At 41.7% G+C, this 15992-nt stretch overlaps 1 protein-coding gene across 4 annotated transcripts in view; it reads left to right on the top strand.

Annotated features, from left to right (window-relative positions):
• LOC128765372 (Kv channel-interacting protein 2-like) overlaps positions 1-15992 on the top strand; it is a 104875-nt gene that overhangs the window by 65776 nt on the left and 23107 nt on the right. Inside the window, exon 1 of one of the 4 annotated variants that reach the window (XM_053876075.1) lies at positions 7052-8927. The exons of the other annotated variants lie outside the window; for them this stretch is intronic. Coding sequence (XP_053732050.1) covers positions 8822-8927 — 106 coding nt within the window. The 5' untranslated portion in view covers positions 7052-8821. Of the gene's footprint in view, positions 1-7051; positions 8928-15992 lie in introns of those variants that run through there. 4 annotated transcript variants of the gene reach the window in all.

Raw genomic sequence — 15992 nt, 5'->3', positions numbered from 1 at the left:
TACTTTACTTGTGATTTTTTTTGGAAAAAATATTTAAAATAAAACGATGTTTAGACAAAGATATGTTGAATTAACCACTATATTAAAATGGCTGCAAATGTTTTCGAAGATCAGCATAAAAATACCAATGGACGGTTTCAAACTACAGAATATATGCTGGGCCACCTTGAAACCTTTGCAGCACCATAAATGAAACATGTCTAGAGTATGTGGGCCACATCCATCCAGGCTGCTGTGGCCCCCGGGGTCCGCCTGGGAGATACAAGGTTAAATCTCAAGGACATAAATCTAGCACATGCAGTGCAGGCTCCTCTTGGCTCCAAGGTTCACCAAAGAGCTGGAAGCTCATTTGCAGACATTCTGCAGAATAAAGTCCAAAAAATATTTTCCGCCATTTCTGTCTTGATCCAGTTAGTCTTTCCTCCAGTCTCAGCCCAGTTATTACAGCCCGGTGTTTCATTGTTATGCTCGTCCCCTCGTCGAATTCATGGCCGTCTGAGGTTCATTTGTGGAATGGAAAAGCTCGTTTTCTCGTAACGATGATAGATGTTAAGAGTTGTGTATTAAGTCTGACCGGAATAACATTACACCAACCATTAGCTTTGGAGGGTTGGTGATGGATGTTGGGAACGTCTTCCCAAGCAGCCATCCGTTTGACATCAGCGCTCATCTGTGTCCTTGTTGAAAGTCAAACATTACCAACCGAATTTATTTTGCCTTTATGATCCACCACACAAAGCGGATCCTCTTCTTTTGATACTAATGCTGCGGCGTCCTTGAGAGTCCAAACACATATCTGAACATCAGTTCTACCACCAATCAATCTCTTTTTCATTTTCCTCTCCTCGCCATTCACGTCCGGATTGGCGATTGCATCAATTCCACCATCTTGTCATCACCTTCCTCATGGTTTTTGTTTCTTTTTTATGTGGTTTGTTGACAAGGTGTCACTTTGCACCGTCTGGCAGTCCTGCCGTCACACTGCCTTCCTGCTGTTCCATCTGTCTGTCTGCCATCGTGCCCCCACATCCAAGTCTTGGCTTCGTATGTGTGTGCATGTGCAAATACACGCGCAGGAGCCAGTGTGAGCTCATCAGTTCCCACCTCCGGTTTTCCAAATCTGATTCCTCTCAAGGCTATTTTTAGCTCTAAAGGCCCACTCCACACTGGCTTACACGTCATGACCTGTTCCTGCTCGCCTTTGTGAGAAAACAGCCGCTGCAATTGAAGGCAATTTTATCAGTTTGTGTGCAAGTGTGTCTGTGTCCTCCACCGGCACATTACTGAGAAATTGTGTTTTCGAAGGATTTCGGTGAAAGTCTTTACCGCTTTGAATTTCCTGTTTTGACAGTTTGTACCGTCTCAAGGGAGCATTTTCTGCTGTAATTTTTGGCATCCGAATAACTACGTGCAAGCAAGGAGGCCCAATTCTAGGTCTGACCTAGAGACATCTCTTTACATGTCTGACCCCCGGCCCCTAATGGGCCCTGCAGAAGCCAGGGAGCTTCTGTTCTGCTGTGAGGCTCTCCCTTTATTAGTCAGTGTTTTCAAAAACTGACCATCGGAGTCTATCAGAGAGCGACCACTATATTGAAAGCTTAGCCTTGTTTCTGTCTTCACCAGACTTCACTACTGAATATCACACTCCATTCACCCTTTGCTTGACAGGTTTGCTGCCTCACCAGGTTGTTGCTCTGCGTACATTATGATTGAGTAACAGCTGCCTCATAGAAACCATATTTGTTTTTGTTTTTGTGTTTTGTATTTGTTTGATTATTTTTAGGGACTGTATTTCGCTTAGGGCTGCAACAACTAGTTATAGTCGACTACACATGATTCTTCACTGTAATACCATTCAGGAGAACGACCATACTTCCTGGTTGAATGGTGTTTTTAGTTAATGATTCAATACTAGATGAATGCGCTTAGAAGTAGAGCTCTATTTTATATTGGCAGTTTTGGGGCCCTTTTTCACTTATTAGCCCTCATTGCTATTGGCCTCCATCATGACGCCCCCTGCTGACATTGGTCCAATTGGGCCCTCTTGTGTTAAGAATATAGCCTGCCGCTCATTTTGTGACTTGGCAACTGCCTCTAGTTTAAATCCATTTTTTCAACAGTGATAGATTCATAGATAGATTTCTGTTTTTCTTCCTTAATCTGTTAGCCAGGCCTCTGACTTTTTGCAAGTTAGTCAGTCAGCATTTGTCTGTTCAACTGAAGCTATAAAGCCATTATGTACAAGTACTGTATGTCCACAATGTTTTTTCTCATGGAAGGTCCAAAATGTAATTTTCCATAAAAAATCCAAATCTGACCGTGAAAAATATCGCCCTGATATCGGTCTATTGCTGGCTTTCCTAAGACACCAGATATCATATTGATATCGGCCCTAAAAAAAGCATATCGGTCGACCCCTACTTAGACACCCCTTTCCATTGGACGTGACTTGAAATGACAAGATCTGAAATGAGTTTATCAGAGGAACAGCTCATGTGGAGAGGTTTGGAGACCAAGTTAGGGAGGCCAGATGATTTGGACACATGGCGAGGAGAGACAGTGTTCGAGGAAGAATGTTAGAGATGGAAGTATGAAGTGAAGTGTGAGGAGAAAGACAACCAATGCGATTCTTGAATGAGGAGAGTTGTGACTGAGGAGGGCAATCCGAAGAATGCTAGGCGAAGAATCTCATATAATAGGAACCAAATTCACTTTCTCAAAAAACAGTTGCATAGTGCACTGGGAGTGTTCATGAGCAGCAGAGATCCATGACCAGAATATTATTAGAACAACGAGGAGTTGAGTCCACAATGTATTCAATTCTGCTTTTCAATAATTCAGCATTTTTCCTGGAAGCTTTTCCAGGGTCGTCTTCACCAACCTGGTGTGGAAGCGTCACTCCAAACATGAAGCCATGAATTTCCCAGTTAACTCACAATCGATCCTGTTTTAACACTGCAGTAGTAGAGGGGCTCTATCTCTCAACAGTGTGTTAGGGTTGAGCTCCCGCTGACTTGGCCCGATGGCATATAAAAATACACAGCAGCTGATGATGACTGATGATGTTTCAGAGGTCGTGGATTGATTCATGAGCTTCCAAATAGAAATGTCTCCGGGCAAATGAGCCTTGACGACCTCACTCTGCATGTCTGCATGTAAATGTGTGTTGGTGTTGCCGTGAATGCATAGAATACTAATACAGTGGAGGGTTTTTTTGGGCTCAGATGTACAATATCGCCGTGGGAACATCAGCTCAGCTGCACACTCGATTGCTGTCGGTGCCTGTTGTGTGTCGAGTGGATCGATACCATCACCTGTACAATATGTGAGATGAAATATTGAAGCGTGTGTTTGTGTGGGTATCTAAACCAGGTGAATTGATGTGCTGTGTCGTATCCATGACGACAGCCTCTCCTTGTGACTCCCTTTGTGGTGACACTTGACAGGTCCAACACAATAGAGCATGTCCTCTGCTTGTCAGTTGACATTCACTCACGAGCAAGTTGTTCAGTTGTGGATATGTGTGTGCAAACTGTCATCTCATCAACAGCCTCCATCCTGTGTGCAGAACCACTGTTAGTTTGGGAGTCTGAGCTGACTGTATCAATGCAACTGCAGGTTAGGCAATCGCGTTTATGCCTCTTGTCTTCAGCTTCCGGCTGTGTGCCAGAAACACACGCGCCTCACTTCCAAGGTTCAGCTCAGGATGATGAGATGGTGCCACAGACTTGGCATCAGCTCAAAGACGCTGCGTGAAAATATTGGATTTATGAAGAACCTTTCAAAGTCGTTTAAAAAAAATGAAAGTTTTGTGTTGTCATGCACAAGAATACTTAGTGTGACGCTGCATGAAAGACAAACAGCAACGTCTATGGCTAGTGTAAGTATACTGCCCTCTAGTGGACATATAAAAAAAGAATCTTATATAAATCTCCAGTGTTTTCTTATTCTCTTTCATTTCTTCACTCTGCACCCTGGGGGCTTTTGGTCAACCCACACCTGCCTGCTTTTCAAAGTTCATTTCGTTTCTGCAATATAGACTGAAAAGAAAAATGTGTTGCTATGTGTATACACACATGCACACACTCCTCATTTCCAAAAATGCATTAAAGCTGAGGAAGGATTAAAAAAATACGTGATGATTGGCAAATTATAGGGTACGTTTAATACAATACAACTAAACTCCTTTTTTTTCTTATTTGATCTGATTTTTCTGATTTCTAATTTCAAGTTAAATTTATTTGCACATCATATTTTTTCTGACATTGAAACATTTTCATGTTGGAAAAGTGGTGACGTTAAACTAATAGAATATAAACGATGACGGCTTTCTCACCCGGACTTCAGCCTCTCAGCTTGTAAGAAAGCGTATTTCCCATGAACCGATAAGGCGACTCAATGCCCGTTTTGCCCACTAGATGTCCTTGTCTGGCTGACCCTTGCTTTCACAGCCATCACCCTGGTGTGATACTGCTGATACTGGTCTTCTCCATGAATAATCACTATATGCCCGCAGCCATTCATTAATTCCACCTCCATTGATCTTTAATATGCTCTCACCTCTGTCATAACAATGTAATTACACTGTGTGATAACTGGATTCTGAGTGACATGCAGGCAATGAGATGTTCTCTGCAGGTACTACTGTGTCTGTGTGTCTTGGTTTGATCTCAGCTTTTGTTCGCACGGTGGGTCAAGCCTCACCGAAACACCGATCAATAGTTGTGTTCTCCAATTAGCACATTCCACAGATTAGATAACCATCACAAATCGATACGACAAGACGGAGACGGTGCTTTCGCGATCTTTATGTTTGACCTTTACAAGGTGTTTCATACACTGGGAGATAAGAAAGTCCTCTGCTAACTCCTCATTTTAATCCTGTAAGTGAAAAGATGTTAATAATGCATCAGCTCCATTATCACTAGAAGTTCTTCAGGAGGCTTGACTTTGACTTGTGAGGCGGAAAAGCCATTATCATCTGTTTATGGTGGTGAGTCCTATCAGAGCGAATGTAAACAACCCCCCCCCCCAGTTTAGCAGCGATCACTTTGCCTCCTTCCTCTCGGTGATCACAGCATCTCTTACCGTATATTTAGCAGCAGAAATTTGGAAAAATCGATAGTAGGCTAAAAGGAAGCGCATGGTGGTGAGGTAAATTGTGTTTTGTTTTGGAGCTGAAGGACTTTGAGAGTCTCCTATAACATGAGGAAGATGGCGTCAGTCGGGAGAGTGTGTTTGCTTTTAGACACTGGAAATATAAATGCCGTCGAGAGTGCTTGGAGGTTTTTCACATTTGCTGTCTTTATTTTTTCAGCCGTCTCCCGCTGGAAAAATGTGTCCTGCCTTCTGCTGTCCGATCAAAAACACTTTTAGTACACATGAAATACTTTTATATCCATAAAAAAATGAAAGTTGTGAATGAATCTAGCCTGGAAAATACGACTGAGCTTGTTGATGATGTCACGCCAAGTGGTTTCTTGGAGTTGATCAAGTAAATTTCAAATTCACATTTTATCACCACCTTCTGAATGTGAATCTCCAGCTCCAGAAGAAACAACACTGACACAGTTTGTTTTGTTATATACTGAATGGCTGTCCACAAGCTTTTATTTATTTATTTTATCTGCATTTTCAGGGGTTAGGATTTTAAAGCATTCATTTGAAGTGTCAGACATTAGAAAAAATAATGCAATTACATGATGAAATCATAGAAAAAAAGTGAAACTGAACTAGCATGACATCATCGACCAAGCGTCAGCTCAGTATCGTTTGATAAAAACTTCACTGAAACTTCAAGTGTATTATATGATTGTATATACCAAGTCCTACCAGGAAAACACAGATTGCTCTCATTTTTGTGTGAAAACATGCAACGAACAGTGAGCTATTTTGTGACCTTTTTCATCTGAATGTAGCCTGTAGCCAGTTTTTATCAGTGAGGGAAAGTGCAGCTATGTTTTCTAGTCTTTTTCTTCTTGGTCGCCTGTGAGGACCTTGTTCATGCCTCTGAGATTAGAAACAGCCAAAAACAGGTAGCTAGTTGAACAATGTGTGATGTAGACACTAACTATTCAAAGCTTTATTTGGGTTTGAATGTGTTATTCAAAGGTGAGTGAGGAACTTTAGTTTGTAGTCCCTGATAAATATTATTTTTTTAAACTACACTCTTTATTTGTAAATTGTTTTTGGCCGTAGCATTTTTCCAGCCTGTGCTACCGAGCTTCCTCCCCCCCTTGTGTCACCTCTCCTCAGTTATCCTTCATGAAAGACCTCAACGTTGATGTGTGCACAGAAATCATTTTTATACTACCCAGCTTCATATTTCTGTCTCTCCTGTGAGCGTGTGGTTCAATATTTCTCTGTTTATATTCACCATGTCTGCAACCGGAGCCGAGGTTCTGCAGCCAGTTTACATTAGGATCTGAGGAGAGATGGTGTTTGTTTGACTTCACAAGGCGAGCAGCACACGTCATTTAAGATTAGGTTTCCTGTCCCCTTGTTTGATTGTGTGTGTGGGAGACATTAGGATGACCCGAGCACTTGATGCTGCCTTGTAAGAAGACTTCACTCTAATGAGGCGTCCAATTGAACTTGCTGGAACTTGAATGTCAATGTAATGAAACAACAGCCCAGGCAGACGAAGCACATTTGTCATTTGTCTTAATTCTCCCTCGGGAGGCACAAAAGTTTGGGAGACAATGTGAGAGGACAAGACAAACAGGATACGCTTCTTTCCAATTTTGTTATTTTTGTAACAGCGGGTGCAGTGATACTCTCGGTGGGACCGTCGCAGGGAGGAGCAGACCATCAAGTTGTTGTGAACGGGATCCTTCCGCAGTGCTTCTTCGTTTTCCAACACTTTGCTTAGTGTGGCTTTAATTTGGGTCGGATCTAAAGTACTTTTCATTCTTTAGATATGCAGTGTTACTATTTTGTGTTTGAAAGACATGAGTTTAAATTGAAAAAAAAAAAAAAAAACTTGTTTACACTCTGATAGCAGGAGCACAAAAACGAACACATAACATTTATAAATATATAAATAAATCAATAAAATGGTCATTTACTTTGTCATTTATTGAAATTATCCCTGCAAACAAACTGGTTTAATGTGTTTTTAATGTTCTGTGTGCTCAGTCTACTATGATGACTACAGTTAATGCCATTATAATTCAGTCGACTGATGGTTTTAACAGTGAACGCTTATTGCGGTTGGTAATGACTGTTACCAACTGAAAGTTTAAGAACGAGGTGTTTGGATGCAAGGTTCATCCCATTCCTCATCAGTGACTTAAAAGAAAGTAGATCTAAGTTCAGTCTTCAGACTGGGTTGTGCACCTTTGTCAAACTCAAGGCACGAGGGCCAAATATGGCCGCCAAGTTATTTTACTTGGCCCGCAAGAGCTTTCAGTTTGTGGCTCATATTACGTTTACGTTACGTTCGCAGGCCAAACAAACAGTCCATGACTGGAACACGAGAGTCAAACTAGTAACAAAGTAGTAGTAACAAAGCGAGTAAATATGAAAAACTGAAACTAAATCATGCCGTTTAAGTGACTTTTGAGATGTAAACAATTTTCTGCGTTTAATATTCTCAATGCTGGTGAGTTACTAAGCATTTTATGACGGATTGTAAGCTACTCCCTGTGGTTTGTTCAGTAATGCATCAATTGTGCAAAGCACTTCTTTTTTGCATCAACTTTTTGTTTGTGGAAGTTTCCTGGTGAATTTTGACCTTAATATTTTGCCATTTCTCAAATATCAGCAGGTAATGCAGTTTATGCAGGTGATAATCTAGGTTTTGGTAAAACTTTTTAGTTTTCAGCTGGCTAAATAGATTAAAACTCTTTATGGCCAGTTGAAATTATTTACCATAGTTGGCCATATTTGGCCCCTAGACCTTAAGTTGGGCACGCAGGAGCTTTAAACCAAAACCGGATAATGAAAGAAACATTCATGTGCAGAATCTCACTTGCAGCACTGCACAACTATTTTAAGACAAGATCAGGTTTATTTGACATAAACAGATGTGTAAAACATCTTCAGGCATCAGATGTATTGTTGAAATAACTTTTTTATGACATCAGTTTATCAGTTTATGGCATCAGCCATGATTTTGAACTAACAACTTAAAAAAATAACTGCGGATGTTGTATTACAGTTGCTGTTTGTTCTGTTGTGAGCAACTAAAGTGTGGTTTGAATTATACTCTAGTTTTGAAGACAACTCCCTTCCTTAAGTCGAATCTGTTTTTAAATATACTCTTCCAGTTAGCGCGGAAACTACATTAGTCAAATCAATGAAGTACTGTCACTCGAGATGGGAGGGGAAAGACGCAGCACTCTCACCCCCCCAAACTCTCCTCACTCATGTGAGTGCGTGCCTGTGTGGGACACCGGCTTCCCCTGGCCTCTCATTTTCATCTCCCACTCATCTTCTCCCTCTCTCTTGATTTTTCGCCTCTCCCTCTCTTCCTCCTCCGTCCACTTCCTGGGAGGCTTTGCCAAAGGACTTGCTGCTCAGTACATCCCCAGATTCCATCACTCCACCGGCCTGGACGAGGAGAGGGACACTCCGAAACTTGGGCGCAGAGATTTCACTCTGAATTTTGGATTTCATTGATCTGCATGTAGCTTCACGGTCTCGAACTAAACGTTGAGGATTTCGAGGCCGAGGACAGCGGTTATCTTGCGACTTGTTACTTTTCAGAGCCATTGTTTTGAACTGGTTTCTCATGTTGAATCAAACTGGATGAGAGTAAGTTGAGCGGAAAGTTGCTGTGGGACGCCGCAGCAGTGGGCAATGACTGTTGTCTCTCAAGATGTTGACTCTAGACGGCCTGGAGATGATTGCTGTGCTGGTGGTCATGGGTCTCTTCATCAAAGTCCTGGAGCAGTTTGGGATGTTTGAGCCGGTCGGTGGGGAAGGTAAAGTTCCGTGCTGAGAAGATGTCTTTGTGCTCGAGCCTGTGTTTTCATCTGCAGTCTTCCTGAGTCGGCTGCAGTTTAGTTTTGGGTTACCAACACAACTACAGGAGCAGAAACACATTCTCTCTCCCTCACACACACACACACACACACACTCCCTGTAACTAGAGCTATGTGCGAGACCCCCCCTCCTGCCCCAAGGGTGTGGGCTTTTACCCTTTAATCGATAACACTATGGACAGAGTGGGTTTGAGTGCAGTGCGAAGGCACTCGTCTCTCAGAGCAAATGTCAGCCTCAATACTCATCCTTGCTCATCACCTTTGAAGGAAACTTGACGAAGATGGAAAATATGGCTGGTGATAACAGGTCAAAGGTTAACATTCGATCTCCCTGTCGGTGATCTGATGTGATCTGTGTTGGGATAGCTGGATGCCATCACAGTCTTCAGGTGGAGCCCTTATTGATTTACAGCCAGATGTCAAATCACTCAATAATACTCAGATGCCATCACTGATCATGGCTGAATGCATTAACTCTTTCATTACCGTGGCGCTTTGTCCGCTCTGATGCTAGCTTCTTGAGCTTAACATCTCCACCTATAATGTGTCAAATATGTTCGTCCGTTTTCATATATGTGCCGCTTTATTGGTTTGATACAGGAGGATGTGTCAGTAGATCTAATGCTGAGTAATGCCAACGCTTATGAAAGAATTTGCTTTGTGCGTGGAAACATTTGATTATATTGGTTTCACCTGAAGAAGACCCGTCCACAGGTTCACTGTACTTGGCTTCATCTTCAGGAGAAGTCCATGCTGTTGGCGGATCAGACGGGTGTCAGGTATCGTTGTGTCCTGGGGCGGGGAATTGTCTTCACTGTGTTGTCTTCATGAAAAAGAGTTAAAGCGTTCGTAAGATGTTAGAATTGTGTTTAAAAAGCGAGAAAATGGCTCATAATGGGTTCAGTTCTGAAAGTCAATGCGTAATTCTGCATGGAAGATTATTGCTTTTTGTGTCGTGGAGAGGCCAGACATGGACACCTTGGACATGAAGGGGACATGAAGAGGATAGGTGAATATAGGCTAAGGTGGAGGAACAGTAGGAAGACGCAAGCAGGTAGTCCACACGCCACATTTTACTTTGCACCCAAAATGTGATGAGCAGACATAAAAGTAGACATAAAAATGATATCAAGCCTCCCTGGTCTTTAAAATGCGTGTGAAGAGTCAAAATGACGCAACCAAGTGAGGTCCGTCTTTATAATCTGCCCCTGTCTGCCGATATTGTTTCTCTGTAAACAATACTGCGAGCTAAATTATCAACACTGGGTTCTTATTTCGCCGTCTGAACCTTCATCAGTCTTATTGCCTTTTTCATTGTTGATCATAAACACCAGACTCGCCCCAAAAATGATGCCCCAAGGGGGTAACAAAATTTGCATATAAGTGGAGACCAGCGACGTGAGTGAACGGCGTGATGACTGCAAGTATGTGCTGTGTTTTCTGAGCTAATCTGAAGCTCAGGGTTATTGTTAAAGCGTGTACTTAGGAGTGACAAATTACGCTTTGATCTGTGTTATCATTGCAATGTGCTAATGGCGAGGGAAATGTTTAGGCATAAAGCATAAACGCAGCATGAATTACAAAGCTAGCATTTTTGCTCTCGTGAAGTTGCCTCGCGTGTCTGTCGAATAAAAGTCTACACCACTGATTCTCCCATTATAATATCATTAAAAACCACAAAGACTGCTGTAGTTAATAGCTAAGTTACAAGTAGTGTTTGTCGGTTGTTTGATAGCAAAGATGGCGGTTACATGTTATTTTTACTTTGTTCCAGTTGGGTGGTCAGCAGAGGCATTCAAGCTGAAAATATCAAGTATAAAGGCTGATAAAGCAGGTTCTTGGACCTGCGTATCATCCATTCTTTGCCGGCAATAAAACACTTTTAATGGCGCCGCGAGGCTATATTAGCTAATTGTGTCACGGTTAGCTGGAAGGGGCCTGAGTGTGAGCTCTTCCAGTATCTTCATCGGCATCGTCGCCTGTGATTTGTGTCTCACCTTATCATTGTAGCAGAGCGTCATCGTTTTAGCCCGTATCAGCTTTGAAAAGAATGGCATCTACTTCCATACTTAAAGATTAAAAAGTCTTCTTAATAGCCTGGGATGCTATACGATATGAGATCTTCTCTTTCTGATGTAACTGCTGGACCTCTCCCAGAAGACAAACTGCTCCAAAAGTCATTGAAAGAGAAGCTTCATCGCAAACTTTCAAGTGCAATCTTCCATTCACCTGCACTGAGACCAACAGGTTTACTTTCCTGGCCATTACACTACAAGCACGAGTCCGTTCCATATCCTGGTGAATCCTTATAGAAAATTCTAGACTTAATAAGAGAAAGTGTATTTGCCAGCTCCTTCCGAGTACTTAAACTAATGAATTCCTCTTTATGGTGCAACCCAGTCCAGCCGGCAGTGAGACTGTATTACTTAGAGGCTCTGCAGAATCCGCCGCTCGCCAGAGGCTTAAAACCATTATACACTCCATATATGAGCAATTTACACTTCATATACAGCGAGCTGCTTCAGCGCATGTTCACAGACATTAGCGCATATGAATGTCTGATGGCTCCATTTATCTTGGTCGTTTCTGACGTGTGTTTTTCCACCACTGACATGATCTCATTTGTACTCATTGGTGGATGCCTGCCTTTATATTCCTGCTCTCGCCAAGTCAGCTCGTCTTCCCTGGAAGAAATGGATTCTTATTCCGCATGACCTTTACAATGTAATCTTGAGAGTCGCTTGTTGGCCACCGGTGAGATTGTGTGTCTTTCATTTTCTGCCCGCTACTTATCGATCTGCTGATGTGAGCTCACTTGACCACAGTTAGCACAGGTGCTGGGCGCATGGTCGGTCACTGTTTACATAAGCGTGTCTGATTTATGAGCTGCAAAAATAGCAGGCCAATCTTTATTCTTTCACGCGACCGCTATGTGATTTCTTTTCCTTTATTAATAAACTTTGTGTTTATTAAACTTCTATTTGCGAAACATGATTTGTAAGTGCAAGTATTCTCTATAAAACATTTTATAACAAGAAGAAAACAAGAAAGAGTTGTTATATACATGAACATCTAAATCTCAATATGAATCAGAAATACTGTAAGATCTTTAAACTGACTTTTAAACTTGCAGATTTATTTATAGAAAACACATACATGTAATAAAAAGGCACTTCATTTCAAGGTATTTATGTATATAATCCATTTATTTTGGGAGACATGAAATACTGAAAAACATTAGCACTACTCATTAATAGAACAACAAACCAGTAGCTGCATGTGGCACCTGGGCGACACTTTGCCTGAGTCTGCTGCAGAACCTTGTTGTGTTCGTATCGTCACAGACTGTCAGTTTTATTTTGGGCTCTGTGAGGTGGTCAGAAAGAAGCTTCTTCTTGAGATGTTTGTTGCTTCGTGCCCGGTAACAGAAGATGTGCTGAAGATGCTGCAGTAATATCTCCCCAATGGTCACCATTGTTTATATGTGATTTATAATATATGATTTTTTTTTTTAAATAATGTAGGGCTGTTAGCACTACCCTGTATATTCTCATTATTTTAGGTTTGTGATCAAAATGTGGAAACAGAATTCAAATATTGATCATTGTTTCTGCTTAATGGTGAGACGTATTTTACCAGACTTTATTTTGACTCGTAGAGGGTCCATTATTTTTGTCTTTGTACCATGACATAGTCTAAAAATATATCACGTATTTGTTATAAAGCTATTGACTAGAAATGTTTTGTAATGAAAGCTTTCATTCTCAAGGAAACTCATTACTTTTCCAGATCGCATTACATCATTTCCAAGATGAGATTTCTGCTCGTAATTATGAGGCCTGCAGCGTCAAAGCCGTACTCATCAATTTCAGCCAAAATCCTGTAGATTTAGTACAGAAAGGAGAGAGCGCATTCATTTTGCAGTAAAAACAGAACTGTTTTGGTACTTTCACAAACCTTTCCTTGCTCATTAAATAATCTTTTTCTTTCAATTTTGTCCCAAACGGTCTTCAAGTTTATGAGAGTCTCAATCAGTTCCTTTTTTTTTTGTCATGGAACTTGTTAATTAATATTGTATATTACACAAAAGATACGTGTTGAGGCAGAACAAGAGTAGATGGCCGTCCTCCAGCGAGAACAAGCAAGAAGCGTCTCATTGTGGTTGAGAAGCGCTGTGCGTAGTTCAGTGGTTTTCTGGTGAGACGGAGCGAGACTCGGGAGTAAAAGAGCCTCCCATTATTTTAATGAGCAGTTGTTGTTGTTTCTGACCCTTATTAAACACACGGCATGCGCGTACCTTGTGATCTCCAGAGAAAGTCACAGGAGAAACAAATGGACAGAAGAGGCAAATTAAATGCCCCGCTCTGGATGTTTATAGCTTCCTCATAGATTTAAAGCTAATGGCTAATGGTTTGTTCTTCAGAAGTTTATGAGGCGCAAATTAAAAAGGAGGGTGTTTCGAAGTATTTCCCGAAAGCGATGCTTTGTGTAGAAATATAAGTGTTAAACCAACATGTGTTTTCATCTCACTATCGTCCAGTTCTTACAATATCTCCCTGTATTAGAACAACTCTTATTGGACCATTGTTTTTTAAGATCCCATTGTTTTAAACTTTTATTTAAATTGCCCTTTGTGGACAAAACCAATTATAGTAATCTATATATTTCCCTTTTTATACAGTAACACATGATTTGTTTGAATGAAAACAAAGCTTCAATCATTGAAGAGGAAACACTGCCTACTAGTGGCAGGAGGTTGTCACTATAATATCAGGAAGTCTCACTGGGAAGTTTTCAATTGTATATCAATATAGTGGATATAGAAATCTATTCTTATCTACCATTTGTGTTGTGTGTCATGTCATTGTGATACTCTTTTAACTCATACTGTACCATACTGGCCACAATAGACGACCATTTGTTCATTGTTTGAACATAGGATTGCATTCTGTCTGCAGGATTTTTTTGTGAATTTTGAAGATGTCTAGTCCTCCTGACTCATTGCCAGCCTTCCGACACACTCGCGCCATCACACTCGCTAGTAAACACACAATGTTTCCCACCTCAGTACCTGTTTGATTCCCTTAATTTTTGAAGAGCAGAGACTTTTTCTATCCATATAAGATAAGTTGAAGTCTGCAGAGAAATAAAGGTGTGAAATGTTCGATAAATACTTGCTGGCCTTCTAAGTGCAAAGCTGAGCAAGTTGTGAGACAGCAGGAGTGCAGGTGAATTCCTCAGATGTCAGCAGAAGAGCTATTTACCTACTGAGAGTTATTCCCCTTCAACGAGCTAACAGAGTAGTGTGTGTACATCTGTGTACAAGTCAGACAACGCCTTTGTCATTTGAACATCTTTTGTTGTGCTCATAGCAGCCTGTTTCTAATCCATCCAAATACTAAAGTCTAACGGCTGAGGCAAACTTAATAAAATGAATTAAAGCCCACGAGAGTAGGGAGGCCTGTCCTCGGCGTCCTTGTCTGAGTTCTGCGTCCCACTGATGGATTTGCCAACCAGATGAAGCGAAGCTGGGAACAAGAGGATCTGATGCTGGATATTTAATACACAACCCGTGGTCTGCAGCGTCTCTCTTTCTCTCCCTCCATTCGTCTCTTCTGTTCAGCTGTCGTTCTGTATCAATGTGCAGGGTCATATTGTGTCGTACATTTGTATGGGAAAGGAGCCCTTCCAAAATGTGGGCTATATTTCAGGTGTGTGCGCGAGTGTGTGCGCGAGGCAATAATTAATAAACACGGAACTGTCCTTGAAACTAAGCCGTTCTCACTCACTGGAGTAAGAGATTTATGCAGCTTAGAAGCTGATCCTGACACCTTTCCCACGTGCTCCTCAGCATGTTAATGTTCCTCACGTTAAACTTGTCGCTTAAAATGCTGATGCCGGACGGGAACTTGCTGTCGACACACGATGTGCTTTGATGTGAGATGACTATTAAGTCCATCAACTGTTAAATACACCCCCCCCCCCTCTGTTTATATACAGTAAGTCTGGGCTGGGCCTTTGAGTGGCCCTTGACTTCAACTCAAACCCCCTTTGAAGAGGAACCAGAACCGAATCTAAATATTGTCACATTTTTTGTCTCAGGAAAAAGAAATCTGTGATACATACATACATTTGTCGCAGCAACTGTCAGCCCCCTCTTCAATGTGTCCTTACTACACAGGCCGTGCCTCCTTTAGGCTGACTCCAAAATCTGGGCTGTGATTGGCTGATGAGCCGTGGTTAGTTGATGTTGTCATCTTTGCACTGTGACGGATGTCGCTTGAAGCATGACACTTAAAACGTGCTGAGGTCGTCCCAAACGTCTTGCATCCCCCGCTCCTGTATTATAGTGTGACAGTTTGTCATACGCCATCGCCCCTCTACATTGACTAGCGTGTAAATCAGTCGCTATTGTCCCATAAATCTTCTCTGCTCTCCTCTCTCATATCAGTTATCTCGACCTGTGCCAGCACTGCCTTCTTCACAGATGAGTGACTCTAAATCCTCAAACCCATCTATAAATCACATTATCATCAGCAAACAAAGATAGTTGATGCTACAACTCAGTCATAAAAGGTCCATAAAGTGCCCTTCACAAGGAAGGCCGAAGCTACATCCGCAATACTTATCTAGACATTTTCCATGCCAGTTTCAAAGAAATGCTCCGCTAGAAACAAAGCTGTTCCTACTGTCCACACAAATTCACTGGAAACGATCGAATACTTGGAAGCACATCTGACAATGGTGGTGCTGTAATGCTCTAACAACTCATTAGGAAGACCGAAGAAGGGAAGGAATGAAGCTTGAGCACTAGTTATTAGCACTGAATCATTCACAAATTGATCGCCGAGAGACATCGGTGTTTACCGACGACGCTGTTGAACTATTGCACATCGCCAGAGATGTCAGAGAGGACTCGTGTTTCTCATGTTTGGAGTGTTTTTAGTGGCTCTGTGGTCACATGCTTGGTGCTCCGTCAACACCTAAGCGAGTAATCTGAATGAA

The sequence above is a fragment of the Synchiropus splendidus genome, chromosome 9 (assembly GCF_027744825.2).
Source record: "Synchiropus splendidus isolate RoL2022-P1 chromosome 9, RoL_Sspl_1.0, whole genome shotgun sequence".
NCBI lineage: Eukaryota > Metazoa > Chordata > Actinopteri > Syngnathiformes > Callionymidae > Synchiropus > Synchiropus splendidus.
Note: the sequence above shows the minus strand (reverse complement) of the source record. Positions and strands in the feature narration are given on the sequence as shown.